Below are 20128 nucleotides of genomic sequence, written 5' to 3' on the forward strand. Positions count from 1 at the left end.
GCCAACTGGGGACTTTGGCAAAATGTAGCCGGCATCACAATAGGTATATTTTATAAAACTTCAGCTAATTTTTGCTTTATAGGAATGCAGGCCCAATCTTGCTGGATCTTCTGACTTTTCAATTAAAGATAGAAATGTAGATTCCTGGGGGAGGTTTTCAGGATGTTCAGAACTCTGGGCCAAACAAAACTTACCTGTGGGCTGGATACAGAGTGTTTACAATCTCTAGTCCAGAACATGGATAGACAACGTGTCCCTCAGGCATCCTCCACAGATATTGTTCTCAGTCAAGTCTTAAGAGGTAAGTGGCAGTCAGCGTGAGGACATTCTCTTTGGCTGGAGTTGTAGCATCAGATGAGGCCATCTTTTGTCATTGAGGAGCTTGACTCTTCAGGCTAGTGCCTGAAGAGAAGGCCACTTTGCCTCTTCATAGAGTGGGCAGGCCAAGTATCCTAAAAGCCAGGCCAAGAGTCTCCTTCAGCAGTTGTTTTGGTTCAGTCTAAGCACAGGTAGTTGGGCAAGCAAGGCCCCTAATGTCTACGGTATGATGGGTGGCTACAATCATTTTAGCATGGAAACATGGTAAAGTGCCCACCTAAGTCTTAAAAATGAATCCTCTGTAAAGCATTCATGGATAATTCAATTTTCTGATGTACCCTTTTAAAACCAACTAGGTGACTGAATGAGTTGTAGGGTTATATTCTAAAAGCTAGCTGAATGTGGAAGCTGCCTTCTACAAATGATTGTTCTCATTTAGAATCATTACTCTGTAGACTCTGTACTCCCTGTTTCTTTATTGTGATAGTATTTAGATAATGGGGCCAGTTGTCGATTTGAACCTCTCCTAGTTCCAAGTAATTAAATCACTTCATTGCACATATGAGAAAGCTTTTCTTTGAATTCTCTGAGCAGACTGCAAGTGGTATACAGGTCTTCCAAAAACAGTACCAAGTCTGCATGGTACATCTGATAAAGAAGGAGAGTTAGTGATGGGGGGAAAAAGAGACACAATATACCAGGAGTTATGGAGTTGTAAACTGAGAAGTGCCTCTGAAACCAGACTGCTAAGGTTTGAATTACAGCTTCATTGTACTTAATACTGTGTGACTCTGGGCAAGTTACTTAACTTTTCAGTGCCTGTTTCCTCATCCATAAATTAGGATAAAATAGTAACTTATTCATAGGCTCTTGTAAGTATTAAATGAGTTAAGGCAGTGTCTGGTATGTAAAGAAAAAAATCTTCAATAAGTGTTAGCTTTTATTATCTATATTTTACGTCACTGGGAATCATATCTTCCCTTAAAAGACTCTTCCTATCTACTTCCTGTCAACAGAATCAAAGGCAGAGAAAGTGAGAATTACTATTCTTTGCGAAATTTATATTAACACATAAAATTTTGAGTAGGCTTTGAATTTTAGAGACAACAGACGTGGTTTTAGGTGAACTAAGGATCAGATAAAAGAGGTTTTATTTCAGAGCCTTGAATTTCTCTGGCCACTTAATTATGACAACCATATATCCCAGAGTTTCTGGGTCAGTCTTGATTTAAAATTAAGTTTCACTGTCCCCACGAGCACACTCACATTTGTTAGATAATGTGTTTAAATTATTCAGCAAGTATGGCCCCAGTATTTAAATTTGACTGATTAGGGCTCTAGAACCCCTAGCCCAACTGTGAAGCAGATTTTCAGAGGAAAGAGTATGTCACTTCAGCTCTTTTCTCTTGACAGATCCAAGGCTTTACCATTAAAGGGGGGACAGTTTTCCAAGGCCCGAGACTGCACCTCTTCCTTCTCACCAGCCATTCCAATCAGCCTGGCAATGTCCCTGATCCTGCCCTGCACATGCTCATCTACCTGTGCTATCTGGACTGGCACTATGATTTCATCGCCTCTCTGGCTCACGAGCCAGTTGAAAGCTCGAGATGCATCAGAAGAGAAGGAGCTGCTGAGGAGCCAGGGAGTCGAATGCTATGAACTGAGAAGCCAACAGATCTGCAAAATTTATGTTTAACAGCACAGGTCCCTCTTCCTCAGGAAGTCCACGATAGGCTCTGAAAGGAGGTGTTCCTGTTGTGTGCTGTTTGACTTGTGATATAAGATTTTCACCAAAAGGCTTGATTTTCTTTTTTTAAAGGAAATACATGCAAAGAATACATTTTGGAACATCCACTGGCCTTCTTAGATAGACTTGGAGCAATGATAAAGGTATCTCAGGAATCCCACGGAGATAAAAATGATTGCTGCCCCAAGGTGTCTTGAAAGTAAAAGAATATTTCAAGTTAGGGACCCCCCCCCCAAAAAAAGAATGATGCAATATAAAGAAGGGAAAACACACTTGGTCTTCCTTGCCTTTGTCAGTTTGGATGTGATAAATATAGAAATGATAAATATAAGGTTATCTGGAAGTTCAGAATTTAAAGTATTTTGTAACATAGTTTGCATTTTTCAGAAGTTATATCCCAATTTTGTTTTAAAAAATAGTCTTTTTTTTCTCTGTCACAGAACTGTTTAGGGAAGACTCCTGTCAATATGGTGGAACACTTTATTCAAGGGCATTCTTGTCTTTTTCTTTGCTATTCAGAGGCAGCCCAGTTCAGTTTCTGAAGGAGCAATAATAGTCTTGGCAGTATCTTACCTTTCTTATTTCATTGTGGTGCCAAGACTTGCCTCGTGTGTCTGATTTAGACTTCCATCAGCTCTCCTAGGTACCACTTAAACAGCTAAGCTAAATAAAAACAATTTGCTTACTATGCAAATACATCTCCAAGTCCCCTTCCAGTGAGATAGCATTCCCTAAAGAAATTCTGGAACCACCACTCATCTTCTTATCACCATTTTCTTCCACATGGATTTCCCCATAATCCTTTTCAGTTCTTGGCAGATACTGAAGAAAGGCTCACTCTGCATCCTCACCAAAGCTTCTCTAGTATGACTTCCGTGTTAAAGAGATCTTATGTGTAAAAACTACATTGCGTTTCCCTAACTAGGGTTTCACACATGAGCTAGGTTCTACTAAGATATCCTGCACAAAACCTCGAAAGCAGTTGAGAACAATGCAAGATAGGGGGTCATGCACAGAGAAATTGGATCCTCTGGGCAGCTGTGGTGATGGGTCTGTAGTCTGGTCTCATCTTTGATGACAGGTGTGACTGATCATGACTCTGGGATTTCTGATAAAACAGTCTCATGTTGGACATTTCTTTTGGCTGCAGTATTCTTGGCTGTGAATGTAGATTCTCAGAATTCTGTAAGCTCCTATTAGTCTGTAGTGAATTCCTTTTTGTTTTTTTTAATTGAAGTGTATTTGATTTACATCCTTTCTGTTTTAATACCTGGAGCAGATTCTATAGCCTGCAACTAAGAATCTTAATTTATGTACTTATTTGTAGCAAAGATGGTTGCAGGGAGCACACCCTCAAGAAAATGGGAATCTAGGATTGATTATCTGACTCTGTTTAGCTTAAAATTATAGGGGACTTTGTTAGCATTAGAGGATGGAAACTGAGAGCCCATGCCATTCCATAAAGAAATATTCATTGTGGTTGCTTTGAGTGTCCACTGGTGGTATAAATGGTTGCTGTGAGAGGCTGTAAGTACATGAAGGGTCAACATAATTTACTGTTCAAGCTGGGACACTTGAAAGTAAAAGTGAATGTCATTGACCATTCTAAGATAACAGACGTAAACGGGATGGCTCCAGGCAAACTGGGGTATATAGTCACCTTAGGTATGGTGGTAATCCTGTAAGGTAGGCTAGCTCTTTCTAGCTGTGCTGGAGGGTTTACAGAAAGAAAATGATAGCTCAGGATTTTAAATTCACAGCTCAAGGCATGGTTAAAAAAAATCCAGGGAGTTTCTATAACTGATCTGCAAGGATCTCTTACCTCTTGTCAAAGGGCTGACATAGTTGAAAATCAGACACAGGTCTGATCCTGCAAATTGGTAAACTGCATTGCATGTGGAATTCACAGCCTTGCCAGGTCTCTTACATATACATGAGAACATTTGTTTCAAAATAGAAGGAGACTGAAATAGGAATGGTAACTGTTGGGAGAGTTTAGACGACTTAAGGTATATTGAATCCCAAACTCCATTAAGTTTTTCTTGCTAGCAGAAACATCCTCTCTGAGATAAAATGATTCTTGCCTTGCTTGAAGGTCCTGTGATGACCTCATCAGAGACAGTTACCTTGCCCATTTTCCTCAATGCCTCTAGACAATTAGTGTCATATTCTAGCATATTCCAGGGAACCAATTGCAAAGTTAAATATGGGAGAATAAAATTGCAAGGTTTTGCTAATTTATGCAGCATAAGACTTGGGGAATATATTTGTGAATGGATTCTGGAGGTGCTAGCTCAGAGAGTGAGGTGTATAATTTTAGATCAGGCTGAATCTTTTGAGATAGGTTCTCTTACCAGATTTTGGATTAATTGTGGTGGTTTGAGCAGCTGGGAGTATTTCTAACAGTTTCCTCAGTTGGTTGCTTACAATCTGAAACTCAACAGTGACAGACACAAAATAAAATAGGCCAGAAATTTCTTGGTATACTATGGAGAAAAAAAAAATTTAAACTTAGAAAATTGGGATATAGGAATGGATTTATCATGTATAACCTGTTCTCCATCCTTATAACTATTTTCCTCTGTGAAGGACCAGAGGATACTCCTTTTGTCATAGCACTGAGAAACACATTGGGAACATGGTATCAGCATTTTTGAAAAGTGTTCCAGTAACTGTCCTCTGTAGTCTATGGGTGAAGGTAAGAGGTGCTATCCTTGAACTAAGGATTCCACTTAGTCTCATAGGGAAGCTGGGATCCTGGAGTGGCAGGGGTCAAATAGCAGCAGAGCAGCCTTAAGGGGCTGAAGAGTGGAGTGTTAATCAGATTAGTTATGTTTATTAATGGTATTCTATGGTAGATTTGTCTAGACAGTCCATTGGAATACTTATTTATCTTAATAATAATAATAAATGATCTAGTTCTGGTGTAAAAAAGACCTTACTTGAGCCATCATGGTGGACTCGGAGCTGAGTCTGTTCATGACTTAAGAAGAGAGCCCTTGACTGAAGAAGAGACCTATTAAAAGAAGGTCTTTGGTCTTCGTATCTAATGTTGAATATTATGAACAATTTTATGTTTATCCATCAGGTATCTGTCTTTTTGTATCACTTCTGGTATGTTCTGACTTTTAGGTAAAGAACTGACACTATTCCCATGGGTACTTTTATTATTAACCTAGTATATATGTGATTATTGTCCTGTAATTGTTAGTGATGCAGGAGCACAGCCTAAGAGATGTCTGTCTTCCTGGGAGGTCTGGAAAAATATGGCAAAGAAAGTGACGTTTGACATGAGTAGCAGTTAACCAGACAGGTAACATGGAAAAGGACACATATGGCAGAAGGAAACACATATGCAAAGATTGGACCTTATCATGTGCAGGGAACATGATAGATACATGTATATGGGTTGGCAATACAATGTATTTGGAGAGTGAAAGAGAGATGCAGCTGGAAATGGAGAGAGGAAACAGATCACTGTGCTCAAGTAAAGACTTAGAATCATGACTTGAGTTAATGGAGAGGCCATTGAGAGGATTTTGGAGGATTCAGAGGTTGGTTCAATAAGACATAGTGACCAGGTGGCAAGTCAGAAATAACTGGTAGATAACTTATTTTGGGTGCTGGTGGAAGGTGATGCCGATCTCTGCAATCAGGGAGAAACAGGTGAGGGTGGGAGTGGGAAATGGGAGATTCCTCTAGGCAGGTCCTGTAGTAGAGGTCCAAGTAGGTGGTTGAATGTATGAATATGGGGTACAATGAAGAGGTCTGGACTAGAAATAGAAATTTGGAAGTGTAGTAGCTGCTGTCAGTGTCCACCTTTGCACCTTACCATTTCAGTGCATCTTGGCCCATCTCTCCTTCTTCAGTAACTGCCCTCAGAGGCTGCTCTGCCTGTGTTCATGGCAGGCTGGAAGTGCTGAGGAATTAATGTCCCCTGGGAGTAACCTTCATATAATGACTCTCAGGAGTTGTGTATAAATACCCCAGCTCATTTTCCCCTTGACTGGAATAACTAGAGTGTTTACACCATTTCCTGGAGCTCCTCAAAAACTATGCTCTTTTGCCCATTGGGGCATCTTTGCTTGATAATGTTCATTTTATTAACTCCCTTCTTTGCCCTGTCTTACTTTCCTGTTTCCCTAATGATGTTTCCTGGCATCACCTCCAAAATAAACTGCTTGCATTCAAATCCTTGTCTTGGGATCTGCTTCTCAGGAAACCCAAACTAAGACAAGCAGTAGTGGTCATAGGGGGAAGGTTGAAAACAAGGTGGTAGTGGTGATGGAGAAATGAACGAGATCAGCCAAGGAGAAAGGGTAGTTTGATAATGGATCTCTGGGGAATGCCATTATTTACAGAGTAGGATGAGAAAGAGAACTCTGTAAAGGAGCTAGAGTAGGAGCAATCGGAGAAGAAAGAAGGCAAACCAAGAAAAGGACATTGTCTTAGAAATTAAAGGGAAAAAGGCTTCCAGGATGAGGGGAGTAGTCAGTTATGTCAAATTCTGGAGACAGATCAAGTAAGAAAAGAACTTAAGAAGTGTTTATTCCTTGGATTGATCAATAGGAGGTCATTGATGAACATCAAACTTCATGGAAAAAGATTAGAGATACTCTGGGTATTTATTGCCCCAGTTTTCTCCTGGAGGGAATACCTTGGACTGGTTGTATCCCTTGTCTGAAGGGCACTGCCTCTTTTAACATGGCCTCCTACACATGACTCTCTCCTGGCTTTCAGTAATTTCTTATTCCCTTGTCTCTTTGAGCTCAGAGGTGGTAACAACGCCATTGATAGTAGCCCCAGGTTACTGCATTGTCCCTTATGGATCTCCCGTACCCTACTGGGACCTGCGTAATGTTTTCTTTGTAAATAAACCCTCCTTAAATTATCCTATTTTGAGGGTGCCTGCTTCCTGTTGGGAATCAGACTTATACAGAGGTTTAGAAAAATTAAAATTTATTTGTTGCAATTTTTTATAGCTAGCAGTTTTTCAGAAAGAATTTTAAACATTTTAGTAAGATAGAAGAAACTTGAGTTATGTTGTAGGGTAAGTTAGCAGTTCTGAGGTTGTGGTGGATTTTTTTTTTTTTTTTTGCCTCCTGTGACATTATGAATGATGATGTTCACATGTGTAATACTCTCCCATAGACATACCCACATGTTGTTACTCTGTGCACCAATTTTCAGGGCCCTATAGCCTGGTAGTCTTCTGAGATCCCTGCTGCATAAAGGTCCATGGGTAACAGAAATAGGTAGCTACAGGCTACAGACAATTTCCAGGTAACAAACTGAGGCTTTCTTACTTAAAAAAGCATATTGGAATGTGAGAGTGTGTTATTATAGGGCAGCCCTTGACTATTCTCTGATTTATGCAAATAGTATAAACAATCATTGCCAACAAGTTGTATGGGCACCCCATAAAGTTGATTGCCTCTATAGTTGGGAACCCCTGGACTGGAAGGAAGGATATAGAGTCCAGGGTGTAGAGAAAGGTTAAAAATATATACTCCAGAGAGGGGAGAAAATTGGTGGAACAAGGTCCTCTGTGTTACAGATTTTCTTCTGGGGATGGGGTGGAGAAGGTACTTGTGCTTCTTCAGTGGAGACACATAGAAGGAACAGCCTTCCAGGGAGAATACTGAACAGTTGTCCCTTCTGTCTCTATCCCTGCTTGTGGTTTTCATGACCTCACCTTTAAGAGTTAGACGGTAATGAAATGAACAGATCCAGTTTTCCTGTAACTCTTTGGGACAATCTGTCTTTATTTCAGATTCCTCTTTTTATGGTAGAACTTGCAGTGTTTGCTATATGATACTTTCAGTTACTGAGATGAGATCAACAACATTTTATAAGGACCGAAAGAGCAAAACCTCTAGTTCCAAATAAATGGAATTTAAAATGTGCTTTGGACCTTCTGATATTTTATGAAGGACAAATAGGACAAATGTTGGTAGTCAAATTTAGTTGTTCTAATGTTTATTATTTTGTAACACATGTAACCCTGATGGTGGCCACCTGGATGTCCCCAAACCCTCTGGAATCATCCTTTAGTTTACTCTCCTAATAGAGTGGCTTGAGTCTCCTTAATATGAGAAATAAGTCTGTTCCCCAAGATAGCTGGGAATTCAGCAGGAGGGTGGATTTGTGGCATGAGCAGTAGTGACTTGTATTCTTGTTGTTTCTCCTAGTTCTGATTCCTTGCCTCTTTTGATTTTCAGACACCCCCTCGGTGGCCTCACCTTCTCCCATTGCTCTCAGTTCCTGGAGCTGCTGTCTGACATTGACACGAGTGTCACAGACTTTTGCTGAAAGTTAGGGAATGATATATGGTGTAGCTCTTAAGGCAAAGAGCCTTTCTCCCTCTTCAGAATTCTTTCTTTTTAATCTACCTGGATTAAACTGCAGTCAGGTTTAAAATAACATCTCTTCATTTATTGACCCATCACTCTCTCTCTTTCCTTTATCCATCCATCTGGTACATATGTAAGATGAATGTGGTTTTACAATGTTAAAAAAACTTGAAAGGTGTTTAAAAAGTCTATATGTTTAGGCTGTAAAAGATGCATACTAGCTCTTCAAAAGTTATCACAGAAAAGCTTAGGAAATATGAAGCAAAGAAATTTTTGTGTTCTTAGTAAAATGCTTAACTGTAGAATGCATATTATCACAGTTTTTAAGAAGCTAAATTTTATTTCCAACCCTATTACAGTGATAAAGTGTTCATTTTTATCCAGCAATGGCATTCTGAGCAAAGCTCATCTTTGGCCTTAAGAGTTTGTTGTCACATTTATGTGAGGCATTGGATTTAGAAACCTACTCAGTAGTCTCAGTTCTTCTCCTTAAACAAGGCATACTCTTGTTCCTACTTCAATGAATCATTTCAATGAGTTTTGAAAATCTCTTTATGTGTTACAAATTTTTCTGCTTTTTGGAGGATCCAAGGACAAGGAGATTATGCTTGTGGAGATTTGGATTAAATGTTCTAACCTTAATTAGTCTTTCCCCCCTTTCTGCAGCTCCTGTGCCCTCGATTCCATCCCTCTTCTTGTTGAGGATGTGCATGTTCCCAAGACTGAGCCTGATTTTCCATTACAGCCCCTTCTTACAGTGATGTTTTCCTTAATGCAGACTGAAATGAGTTCACTTCATGTTTAAATGCCTTGTGGTTAGAACTCAGGACTTGCCAGCCTTCTCCATTTGTTTGCAGTTTGCATCTACTTCACCCTGCAGCTGCAAAAGGGTTTTCTGATTTGGTTTCAGGGAGATCAATTCTGAACTGACCTCGAGTGCAGGAAAACCTCTGCAGGGACAGATGCAGATTTTGAAGCACTATTTAGAAGACCCTCTTTAGGAAAATGAATATAAAATTATAAATATAAATTAGGCATAAAGGTGATTATCTATTTAGAGAAAACAATAACAAAAAATTTAAGAGTTGACTGAGTTTGAAATAGTTTATTTTTACAACTTTTTCAAAAACATACTTTCTGAGAATGTAATGCTAAGGACCTTTCTAGGGCCATGGAAGAGACCTGTATAAATTGTGTGTGTGTGTGTGTGTGTGTGTGTGTGTGTGTATGGGATTTTTACAGAGATTTGACATTATACACAACTGTGGATGCTGGTTAAATAGTCTCTCTAGGCATGTTGTATTCATGTCACATGCTAAAGCTTGAAGTCTGCATAGCAAACAATTGGGAAGGGAAGATGGATGTAAAGTGGGGGAGAGCAAGGACAAGCTAGAATCCACGAAGAGGAGCCAGGATCATGAGAATGAACTGGGACCTGTGTCAGTTTTCACTGCCTTCATCTTTATAAAATAGTGCCCTTTTTTACAGAGCTAAACAAATGTCTCAGGAAGATGTTGAAGGAGGATCCCAGGAGAAGGTGGAGCAGCTGCAGGTCTGGGTGCTGCCCTGTGGCCAACAAGGTAAACCAGCAGATCAATGATAATGTGCTTGAGCTAAAAATGTACCTGACTCCACCTTTTGAAGGTTAAATATAATATGGCTGCTGCTTCACTTCCACCTTCTAAATCTCATGCAAATAGGTCTCTCAGATATGGTTCACCATAACCAGAAACATACAGAGAAGAGAATGCTAGGAAACATGGTTCAGCCTAGGTATACTGAGGTATTACAAAACCACCATAGTCTGCCCATTGTCACCTTGCCACCCATATACATCTCTGTAAACTATACTTATTTTAAAAATAAATACATTAACAAAGTCATACTTCTGCCTAACCTGATACAACTACCCTACGTACAACTGAAAATATGCTAACCCTTTCCCCCCTAAGTGGATACTAATTCCCTTTTGTGTTTTTGATAATGTTCATTCTTAAGTTATTCAAACTCCCCCTTTGTTATCCTGTAACTTAAATACTGAAATATAAGGTTAACAATTATCCAGATATCTTATGTTAGTTGCTCAGGAAATGGGAGTAGAAAAGAAAATAAAAGTATTTGTTTAGTGTATAGTATTTTGATATGATAAATTCATGTCAAAATAAGGAAGAAATACAACTACGATACTTCTCATTTCTGCACTTAGTTACATGGTCTAGCTGGTATTTATAATTGCCTTCTTCTGCTGGTTGGAGTTCCTCTCCTGGTGAGGTAACCTAAACATTTATTCCTGAAGTTTCTGGACCATTAGTAGTCTTGCATGAATTGACTTGTTTTAGTTTTCCATTGACTTTAATCACATAACAAAGGAATGCTGAAAGGCTCCCAGCGTTTCCCTCTGCCCCCACTGTACAGTAGCAATCCAATTTCCTCTTGATAGTGAGGATCAATCACCAGGATGATTTGAGCAATCCAGGATTTCCATACTATTGGCATTTTGGGCTAGATAATTCTTTGTTGTAGTGGGCTGTTCTGTGCATTGTACGATGTTTAGCCACATCCTTGACGTCTAACCACCAGGTACTAGTTCACTCTCCTCCTGCAATTATGACAACAACAACAAAAAATGTCTCTAGACGTTACAAATGTCCTCTGGACAAAATTGCCCACAGTAACCCTTTTCTTTTGCCAGTCAATTCATAGACATAAGGACCCCAAAGTGGCTATGTGAAAGTCTCAATTTCCGGTTAATGGAATCACTGTTTTGTCTCTTGCTGAAAGCATTGCTCTTTGGGGAACTACAGCCTCCAAATCAGCCGAGCCTAAAGTTGCAGGGATGGAAAGCAAACACTTTGTTAGTCAATCACTAGAGGTATTAGTGAGAGCTGCTATTCCTATTTCTATTCCTTGATTCCTAGATTCATGAATCCTGGTTATGGGAGAAACAGGACTGTACATTTGTTGTCAGGTTATAAACTACCTCCTGGTCCATATTGCCATAGCTTTGAAAGGTACTGTCAACTATCTGGCACTATAACTGAGTGTTCAAAAAGCCATTCCATTGTTCTATCAAGTCAGCTACTTCAGGATGATGAGCATCATGGGAAGACCAGTGAATTCCATGGGGATGGGCCTATTGGTTGCACTTCATTTGCTGTGAAATGCTTGGCTGGAAGCAATGCTGTATTATACCATGATGGTGGATAAGGAATTCTGTAAGGCCACAGACAATGGCAGAAGCATTGTGGGCAGGGAAGAGAAATCCATGCCTATGGTAAGTGCTTATCCAGTGAGAACAAAGTGCAGCTCCTTTCATGACAGAAGTGGTAATGTAATCAGTCCACCATCAGGTATCTGGCTGATTGTCCCTAGGGAATGGTGACATTTTAGGGGCTCAGTTTTGGTCTCTGCTGCTGAAAGATTGAGTACTTGGCAGTGCTGTATTCAGATAAGCCTTGATGAGTAGAAGTCCATTTTAGTAGGTTCATGCATTACCTCTATCCCTGCCAATATGGCCATTATATTTGAGTCCATTTGACAATAACAGAAGTAGATAGAGAAAGAAGTTCACCGACAGTCCCAGAATATCTCATTCTATCCACTCAACTATTAAAATCCCTCTCTGTTGAGGTCACACTTTGGTGAGCATACACATGGGACACAAAACATTTTGCATTCTGTGCCCATTTAGAGATGTTTATCCAATACTTCTCCAGATCTTTATGTTACCAATTTTCCAATTGTGTTTCATCTAATTCCTCGACCACCCAGCCAAACCATTAACCATACCTCAAGAATTACTGTAGACCCATACCTCTGGTTAATTTTCCTACCAGGAAAAATGAACAGCTAGGTACATCATTCAAAGTTCTGTCTACAGGGAGGATTTCCCTTTACCATGGTTCATGAAGGCCATCCCAGCATAGGGCTATAGTGCTATAGCCACCCATTTTCAGGTTCTGCCTGCACATATTAAGTAGAACCATTTGTAAACCAAGCCTGAGTTTTTTCTTTTTCAGTTAACTGTTCATAGAGAACTCCCCACAAGGCCATAGGTGTGGGTTGAGAGAGAAGGCAGTTAACAAGAGTGGGGGCATGGGCATCTCGGCAACTTTCTCATGCAGCTGACTTGTGCCTTCAAGACCTTATTGAGCCTGCTTTCTATCTACCACTTTTACTTGATGATGGAATGCCGCAACTGTACATGCCTAGCTTTATGGGCTTGGTGAGTCAGACTATCTACTTCATGATGGGCACCTCAGGTCACATGGTAACTTGGTGGCCCATGGTCAAGTGTTCAGGTCTACTAAGGTCAAGTAGAAAGCCAAAAGCTGTTTCTCAAAAGAAGAGTAGTTATTTGCACAGGATAGCGTGGTTCTGCTTCAAAATCCTAAGGGTTTTCATTGTGATTCACTAAGAGCAAGGCTGCATACAACATCCTTATCCATCACTGACACTTCAAGCTGACTCTTTATGCACAATCTCCCAGGATTTCAGCTTTTGTTTCTCATTACTCCTAATTATACTTACTTCTAGGGGAAGGATATATAATTCCTAAACTCTTGGTGTGTGTGTTTGATATGGACCCTGGGGTGAACAGAATAATGCCCCTTCCACGAAGCTGTCCATGTCCGAACCCCTGGAATCTGTGAATGTGTTAGCTTTCGTGGCAAAAGGGACTTTGCAGATGTGATTAAGTTAAGGGTCTTGAGATGGGGAACTTACTCTCTTTTATCCAGGTGGACCCAATGTAACTGCCAAAGTTCTTATAAGAGAAAGAGGGAGACAGGAGAGAGACAATCAGAGAATAGGATATGGATGTGACAATGGAAGTGGAGGCTGGAGTGATACAAGGAAGGAGCCATGAACCAAAGAATGCAAGTGGCCTTAAGAAGTGGAAAAGGTAAGGAAATAAATTCTCCTGTAGAGGCTCTAGAAGGAATACCACCCTGCTGTCACCTTGATTTTAGGACTTCTGACCTCCAGAACTATAAGATAATAAATATGAGTTTTAAGCCACTAAGTTTGTGGTGATTTGTCACAGTAGCAGTAGGAAATCTTGACATGAAACTGGACCCAAAAGGAAAGGCCAAGTGTCTGGGTAGAGTCCTCTCCCTCCCTGTGCACTCCTCCTCCCCTTCCCAGTCTCCATCATTCTCCACAAGACTGGCTCCAGGCAAACTATTGAAGGACACAAAGTCATTGCAAGACTCTTCTTTCTACCCCTTCTGTACCCTGTGTCTTTATGTAACCCCCTGGCTACCTGAGGTTCCTGAGTTCTTCCTCTGTCCCATCAACTTTTTTTCATCAAGCCTTTAAAATTCTTCTTTTGCTCAGGATTTGAACTCTAATAGAAAAATGATAAATTGTTATTGAATCCGTGACTTCTATTTTCAAATATATCTGAAACACATTTATATTTCTATAGTGGTTTCTTGCAGACTCTAAGTCACAGAAGGAGTTACTCTAACGATGAAAAATTTCAGTTTTGTGGCAAGCTAATTCTGGGAAATTTGGAGTCTTTCAAATTACTTCAGGTAAATGCCAGTCTACATGCAGGGCATTTTCTGACTGCTTATTGCTTATCCCCAAGTGTCCATTAATGTTTCCTGTTGTAGCATAATTACCATATCTTTTTTGTGGTGAGATCACTGAAGATGCAATCACTTAGCAACTTTCAAGTATACAATACAGTATTATTAGTTATAATAAACATGTACATTAGATCCCCAGAACTTATTCATCTTATAACTGGAAGTTTATAGTTAAAGAGATACTTTTTTTTTTTTTCATTTTGGTGCTGGCATTTTATTTTTATTTATTTATTTATTTATTTATTTATTTATTTATGGCTGCACTGGGTCTTTGTTGCTGCATGTGGGCTTTCTCTAGTTGCAGCGAGCAGGGACCACTCTTTGTTGTGATGCACGGGCTTATCATTGCCGTGGCTTCTCTTGTTGCAGAGTACAGGCTCTAGGTGCGTGGGCTTCAGTAGTTGTGGCATGCGGGCTCAGTAGTTGCGGCACACAGGCTTAGTTGCTCCACGTGGCATATTCCCGGACCAGGGCTCGAACCCATGTCCCCTGTATTGGCAGGCGGATTCTTAACCACTGTGCCACCACAGAAGTCCCTAAAGAGATACTTTTAAATTGCCATGGTCACAATGCACCATCTCCACCCTGACAGAGTTTGCAGTGCTGTTCTTTGGCTAGAGTCTTCTCTTAGACTATTAAAAACAGCTGTCTAAGGCTTTCCAGACTCTAGGCTTCAGGCTTGCAACCATCCCAGTCCACAGTTCGGCTTTGTGAGCCCACGCCCTGAATTTGGTCCTCTCCATCCTATGACTCTGTATATAACAGGAGGAAGCCAGTAGGGAAATGGAAAATAGCTTTTCTTCTGGGGCCTTAGGGCAGAGATGGACTAAGCACCATTCCACATCTCTTTTGTTAATAGACCCTACCCTAGGCCTGGGAGGCCACCTGTGGTGGACTTTTTGCAAAATGGCCACTATTATTCCCTTCTCTTTATCTGCATCCCTTGTGATGTAACTGTGCAGTTGCTTACCTTAAGAGGTGGAGTATATTTCCCCAGCATTTGAATCTGGGCTAGCCTGATGATTTATTTTGGAATGCAGCAGAAGTGTTGCTGGGTCGATTCTGAGCCCAAGGATCTACCTGTTCTCCTGGAACACTGCTCATCTGCCAAGTAAATAATCACGGGGGCAAAGCTTGCTAGAGGGCGAGAGACCACCTGGAAGCGAGAGAAGCCATCTGAGCAGAGGTCACCCTAAACTAGCCAGTGCCGAGCTGTCCCAGCCGCTGACCGCAGATGTCTAGTGAGCCTGGCTGAGACCTGAAGAACTGCCAAGCTGAAGTCAACCTAATTGCCCACCTGCAGAATTATGGCTAAAATTTGGTTGTTTTCAGCCACTATGGCTTGGAGTGGTTTGTTATGCAGCCAAAGTTTATTGACTTGTCATCAAGGTTAGAAGCATTTCCAAATTACAAGTTACATGCACTGCTGAATTATCACACCTGCCACATAAGAGGAAAAAAAAGGCAAAGGGTGAACCATATATGGAAGAGAAGAGATATAAAAGGAGGAATATATAGGCAGGTTGCTATTACTCTCAGGTAGTTCTGATTATAATCCAGTTTCTTCTCCCACTAAATGGATCACTTTACAATTCAACTGGAATCTTTTCTTTACAGGACTCAGAAACTCCCCCACACTGGCTTAAGTAAAGGAAAATTAGTCTCAGGGGTATCTCATGGATTCCAAGTATCTGGATCCCAAGACCCAGCTAGGTCTTCTTGAGTGACTGGCCCTAGAACTGGAATATAGTTTGGAACCAAGCGAGCTACTTTTTCTGCCTTGTTTTTTCCACTTCTTTCTCAAGATCTCTCATCGCTTCTGTATGTTTGCTTCACTTTTTCTCTCTTCACTTCTCTGCTTGCACATAGCTTCATTGTGCCCATTCCAAAATAGCAGGCTCAGACTCCAGTCCTCAGGACCTTCTAGCTCACCTTCCATAAATTCAAATTCCCATTCAGAGAGAATCCTATTTGGTCCACTGTGGGCCAGTCAGTTATGCTTGAGTGGTGGTTGGCAAGGCCAATAAAGATACCCTTTTTTTTTGCTTTTAAAAAAACACATTTTTTTAAATTATTTTTTTAAACATCTTTATTGGAGTATAATTGCTTTGCAACGGTGTGTTATTTTCTGCTTTATAACAAAGTGAACCAGCTATACATATACATATGTCCCCATATCTCCTCCCTCTTGCATCTCCCTCCCACCCACCCTATCCCACCCCTCTAGATGGTCACAAAGCACTGAGCTGATCTCCCTGTGCTATGAGGCTGCTTCCCACTTTTTTGACATTGGGCAGGTATCTTTTGTAAGAACCAGAGGACTGCATTAATATTCTTAATCTCTACTACTGGCAGGAACTACACCTTACTTTCTGGAACTCCTTTTTTACCAAGTTACCAAATAGATTTTTACCTTTGCTTTCCAGTGGAGGATCAACTTCTGCATCCTTCCATTGGAGGAATATGAATGACAATTATCAGCAATCTCCTTTCCTGATCAGGCTGGGGCAGGGCTTGGAAAGTCTTTCTTAGCCCTGAGTCCTTCCTCATATGTCTTTATGATGCTCCTGGTGTCCCAAGACTCAGGACTTCCAGCCTCTCCTTCCTATGAAGCTAGCTTCCAGTGTCCTTAACATTCTACTCAGCATCTGGGTCTGCTTTCCTTTTTTAAAAAAAATTGTGTTTTGTTTTGTTTTATTTTACAGTAGTCAAAATCTAGAAGCCTGCTGATCGAGACACTCTCTAATAGCAATTTATAGTTATATGGATTTTATGGAATAGAAAATTTTCAAAAATAAATCTGGGTACTGACATATGGTTACCAGGTCTATATTTTGCCACAGAAAGCCATTATAAGCTCCCATATCCAATCATCATCATTTAATGTTAGATTGAAACCAAGGAAATTGCCATTTTTGTAGGTCAAAAACAGTTGAATATTGGCAATTTCCTGTGGTTCAATGTAATATATTGAAGCATATTTTAACTTGAGAACTGTAGGAAGGATATACTCTTATAATAAAGAACTGACCTTTACAGTGAGCTTATTTAACTTTATGAAAAATGCACTACACTTTCCTTAATTTTCTTATTTCATCATGAACCATGAACACTTTAAAATGGTCTGGCACTAGTTTTTGATGTGTCCTTTTTTTAAACACAGGTCTGGGGAAACACATCTGTGTGATCCTCCCAGGATCACTCTAATTCCTAAGAATGCTTTTTTCCTAGCCTCTGAGGCAGGGTTCTGGCCTTTTTTTGATTCAAAGTCATTTTCAAAGAGCAGTCATCTTCTCTCTCAGGCCCTCTCAGACTGTTGTTGGGTGAATTCTTCACTTGCACCAAACTTGGGTATTTAGGGGACATGTTTTCAGCATTCAATTCATTGTCACATTCCCCCTCATGAAGAACATGGTTACATTTACGAAAGGAGCCTCAGTAACCTCCCATGGTTCCGCAGTGAAATATGCAAACCAGTTTTTCGATCAACCATGAGTTAAAGATCTTCCCTTTGGATTGTGTTTCTTGCACAACTTTTCTATCTCAGACAACTCCCCCATCACCCTCTATTTCCTACCCAAGGGATCTTCATCTCTTACAAGCAAGATCCAGACAGATTGTATGACAAACTGGCTTTGGTTATTAAAAACATCTTTTTAGCTCTTGGCACAATAAGCAAAACCACCCCTGATGAAAAGAAAGTCTCTCTCTACCATATGGTTCTTGAAAGAAGTACAATTTTCTGAATTTACTGTACATGTGAAAACAATAAACAATTTGCATTTCTTTCTTTTTCTAGTAACTCAAACTCTAACCTGAGGGTTTTTAAAGAATGGATTTTGTAATTTCAACATTGTACCACTTTCTGAAATATTACTGATTCTCAGCAAAGTAACTAAGCCTTAGCCAAATGTTTCAGTTTATCTCTCTTTTTTTTGTGAATCTGTAAATGCGTCAGAAAAACGTTTACTGTAATGTTAGAATGTGCATGTGTTGGCATTAAAACTGTGGTTTTGTCCCTACGGGGAATCAAATGGAAGCAAAATTACAGTTAATTCCTGGTATCTATGGTAATGGGGAACAGACAGAGTTTGTACCAGTAATATTTGAAAAATTTATTTTAGAAATTAGGTTGAACCTTGTCCTACATTAAACCTTTTGCCAGAGATCCACAAGTAGTCAAGTTGTTCTTTTCCCTCCTTCTCCTGGTTCACCAGACTCTGGGGTAGAGAAATGGCCAGCAGGAAAGAAGGGTAGAATCAAAAAACTTATTCACAAATCTCATGATCATTAGATTTTTCTCAGCATGTTGACTATGGCTCTTTTGTGGGAAAAGGAAACTATAGGAAAAGAGGATGACAGTCTTTCTGTTCCTTTAGTAAGGTGTCTTGTCTTTCCTTATGATTTAAAAGATAATCATACACCGAAACTCATGTTACCTCCTTTCCAAATTCAGTTTTCAGTTTGTAACTGAAAAAAAGAAGTAAAAGGATTTTAGAGAATTCTGAAGCCTCTTTGAAGCTATTCTCTCAGAAAGGGAAGATTTGAAATATAGCTGAATGGGAAGGAAGAATGCTACCACAGAGCCTTCTACATCTGGCCAGTAGCCTGCAAGAGAAAGGATTTATTTTATCTGGTTCAGTCTCTGACTATTTGAGAGAAGGAGATGATATATAAACTCTTTATGGCCTCATGGCTCCCACAAGGGTTTTCAATAGACTGGAGGGGCAGGGTCTCACTTTTTCTGGATCTGGAGTGTTTCTTGAATGCAAAAGCTCATACACTTGTAGGGACAAGAGTGCATTGCATTTGTGGTGTCCAGATGTAATGCTCTAATGATGTAAACCACTAATTTGTTCTGGAAGTATTATTGCTGGAACTATTATTGTTATCCGTTAAAGAAGACTTGGAAAATGACTTCCAGTTTTAAAAAGTCCTGGAGGACTTTCCTGGTGGCACAGTGGTTAAGAATCTGCCTGCCAATGCAGGGGACATGGGTTCCATCCCTGGTCCAGGAAGATCCCATATGCTGTGGAGCAACTAAGCCCATGCACCACAACTACTGAGCCTGCGCTCTAGAGCCCATGAACCACAACTACTGAAGCCTGCGTGCCACAACTACTGAAGCCTGTGCTCCGTAACAAGAGAAGCCACCCCAATGAGAAGCCTGCACACCACAACAAAGTGTAGCCCCCGCTTGCTGCAACAAGAGAAAGCCCGTGTGCAGCAACAAAGACCCAATGCAGCCAAAAATAAATAAAAATAAAATAAATAAATTGATAAATAAATAAATTAAAAGTCCTGGAGAATTTTGTAACTCACTGCTATTCATAGCGGTAATCCTTACACAACTCTGCAAAAGCTTTGTGTGTGTGTGTGTATGTGTGTGTGTATGATTATGGTATGGTAGGGATAGGGGAAACCTTAATTAACTACACGAGAAACTCAAAATACAAATGAAATGATGGTTTTAAATAAGCCTGGATATCATAATTAGTCCCAGATGGTTCCTTTGTAGTCAGGAGAGTTCTCCCAAACAGCTACATTTCTTTGTTTGAATGTCAAAATAGAAACTGAATTAGACCCCTGCACTGTGTCCTCACACTCACAGCTTTTTGGGGGTTTTGCTGCATAGACTTTGGGAGATGTCCATTGAGACAAAGAGATTGTGTCCTCCATAATATATTCTTTAGAAGGCAGCAGATGTTCTCTGAACCAGCTTTTACAATCTCAGAACCAAGGGTTTTTCTTTCCTACTGGTTTTCTGGTTTGGAAAATGGAAAATATTTTCTGTTTCTATGGTTCATCTGTTCAGTAGACTCACTGCCCTGGGGGAACAGGCCTCATAGGCCTCAGGGTATCAGCTCCATTTGCTGTAGGAAACCAGATTTATCATCAGATAGGGAGCTCTGATTCCCATGGAGAATAGTCAGGCAGAGCAGGGAGAGGTGTCTTTAAGCAAATACTGTTTGCTACGGAAAACCAGGGAAAATCAAACCAAAGAAAACACACAGCTGATGCCAAAGAGGGTGTTGTCTTTAGTTATTTCCAAGAGACATCAGTTGTTCCTTGATATCTCTAATAGAAAACTTGTCAGAATAAGTAAATTTATTTCC

At 40.2% G+C, this 20128-nt stretch overlaps 1 protein-coding gene across 1 annotated transcript in view; it reads left to right on the forward strand.

The window, feature by feature from the left end:
* LOC115847330 (V-type proton ATPase subunit S1-like protein) overlaps positions 1–19248 on the forward strand; it is a 56378-nt gene extending 37130 nt beyond the window's left edge. Inside the window, 7 exon segments of the mRNA XM_030847055.2 lie at positions 1732–1743; positions 1745–1832; positions 1835–1904; positions 1906–2208; positions 9907–9998; positions 13158–13321; positions 18469–19248. Of these exon segments, the coding sequence (XP_030702915.2) occupies positions 1732–1743; positions 1745–1832; positions 1835–1904; positions 1906–2014 (279 nt within the window). The 3' untranslated portion in view covers positions 2015–2208; positions 9907–9998; positions 13158–13321; positions 18469–19248.
* Positions 19249–20128: the final 880 nt, after the last annotated feature.

Source organism: Globicephala melas, chromosome 3 (assembly GCF_963455315.2).
Source record: "Globicephala melas chromosome 3, mGloMel1.2, whole genome shotgun sequence".
NCBI classification, from domain to species: Eukaryota; Metazoa; Chordata; class Mammalia; order Artiodactyla; family Delphinidae; genus Globicephala; species Globicephala melas.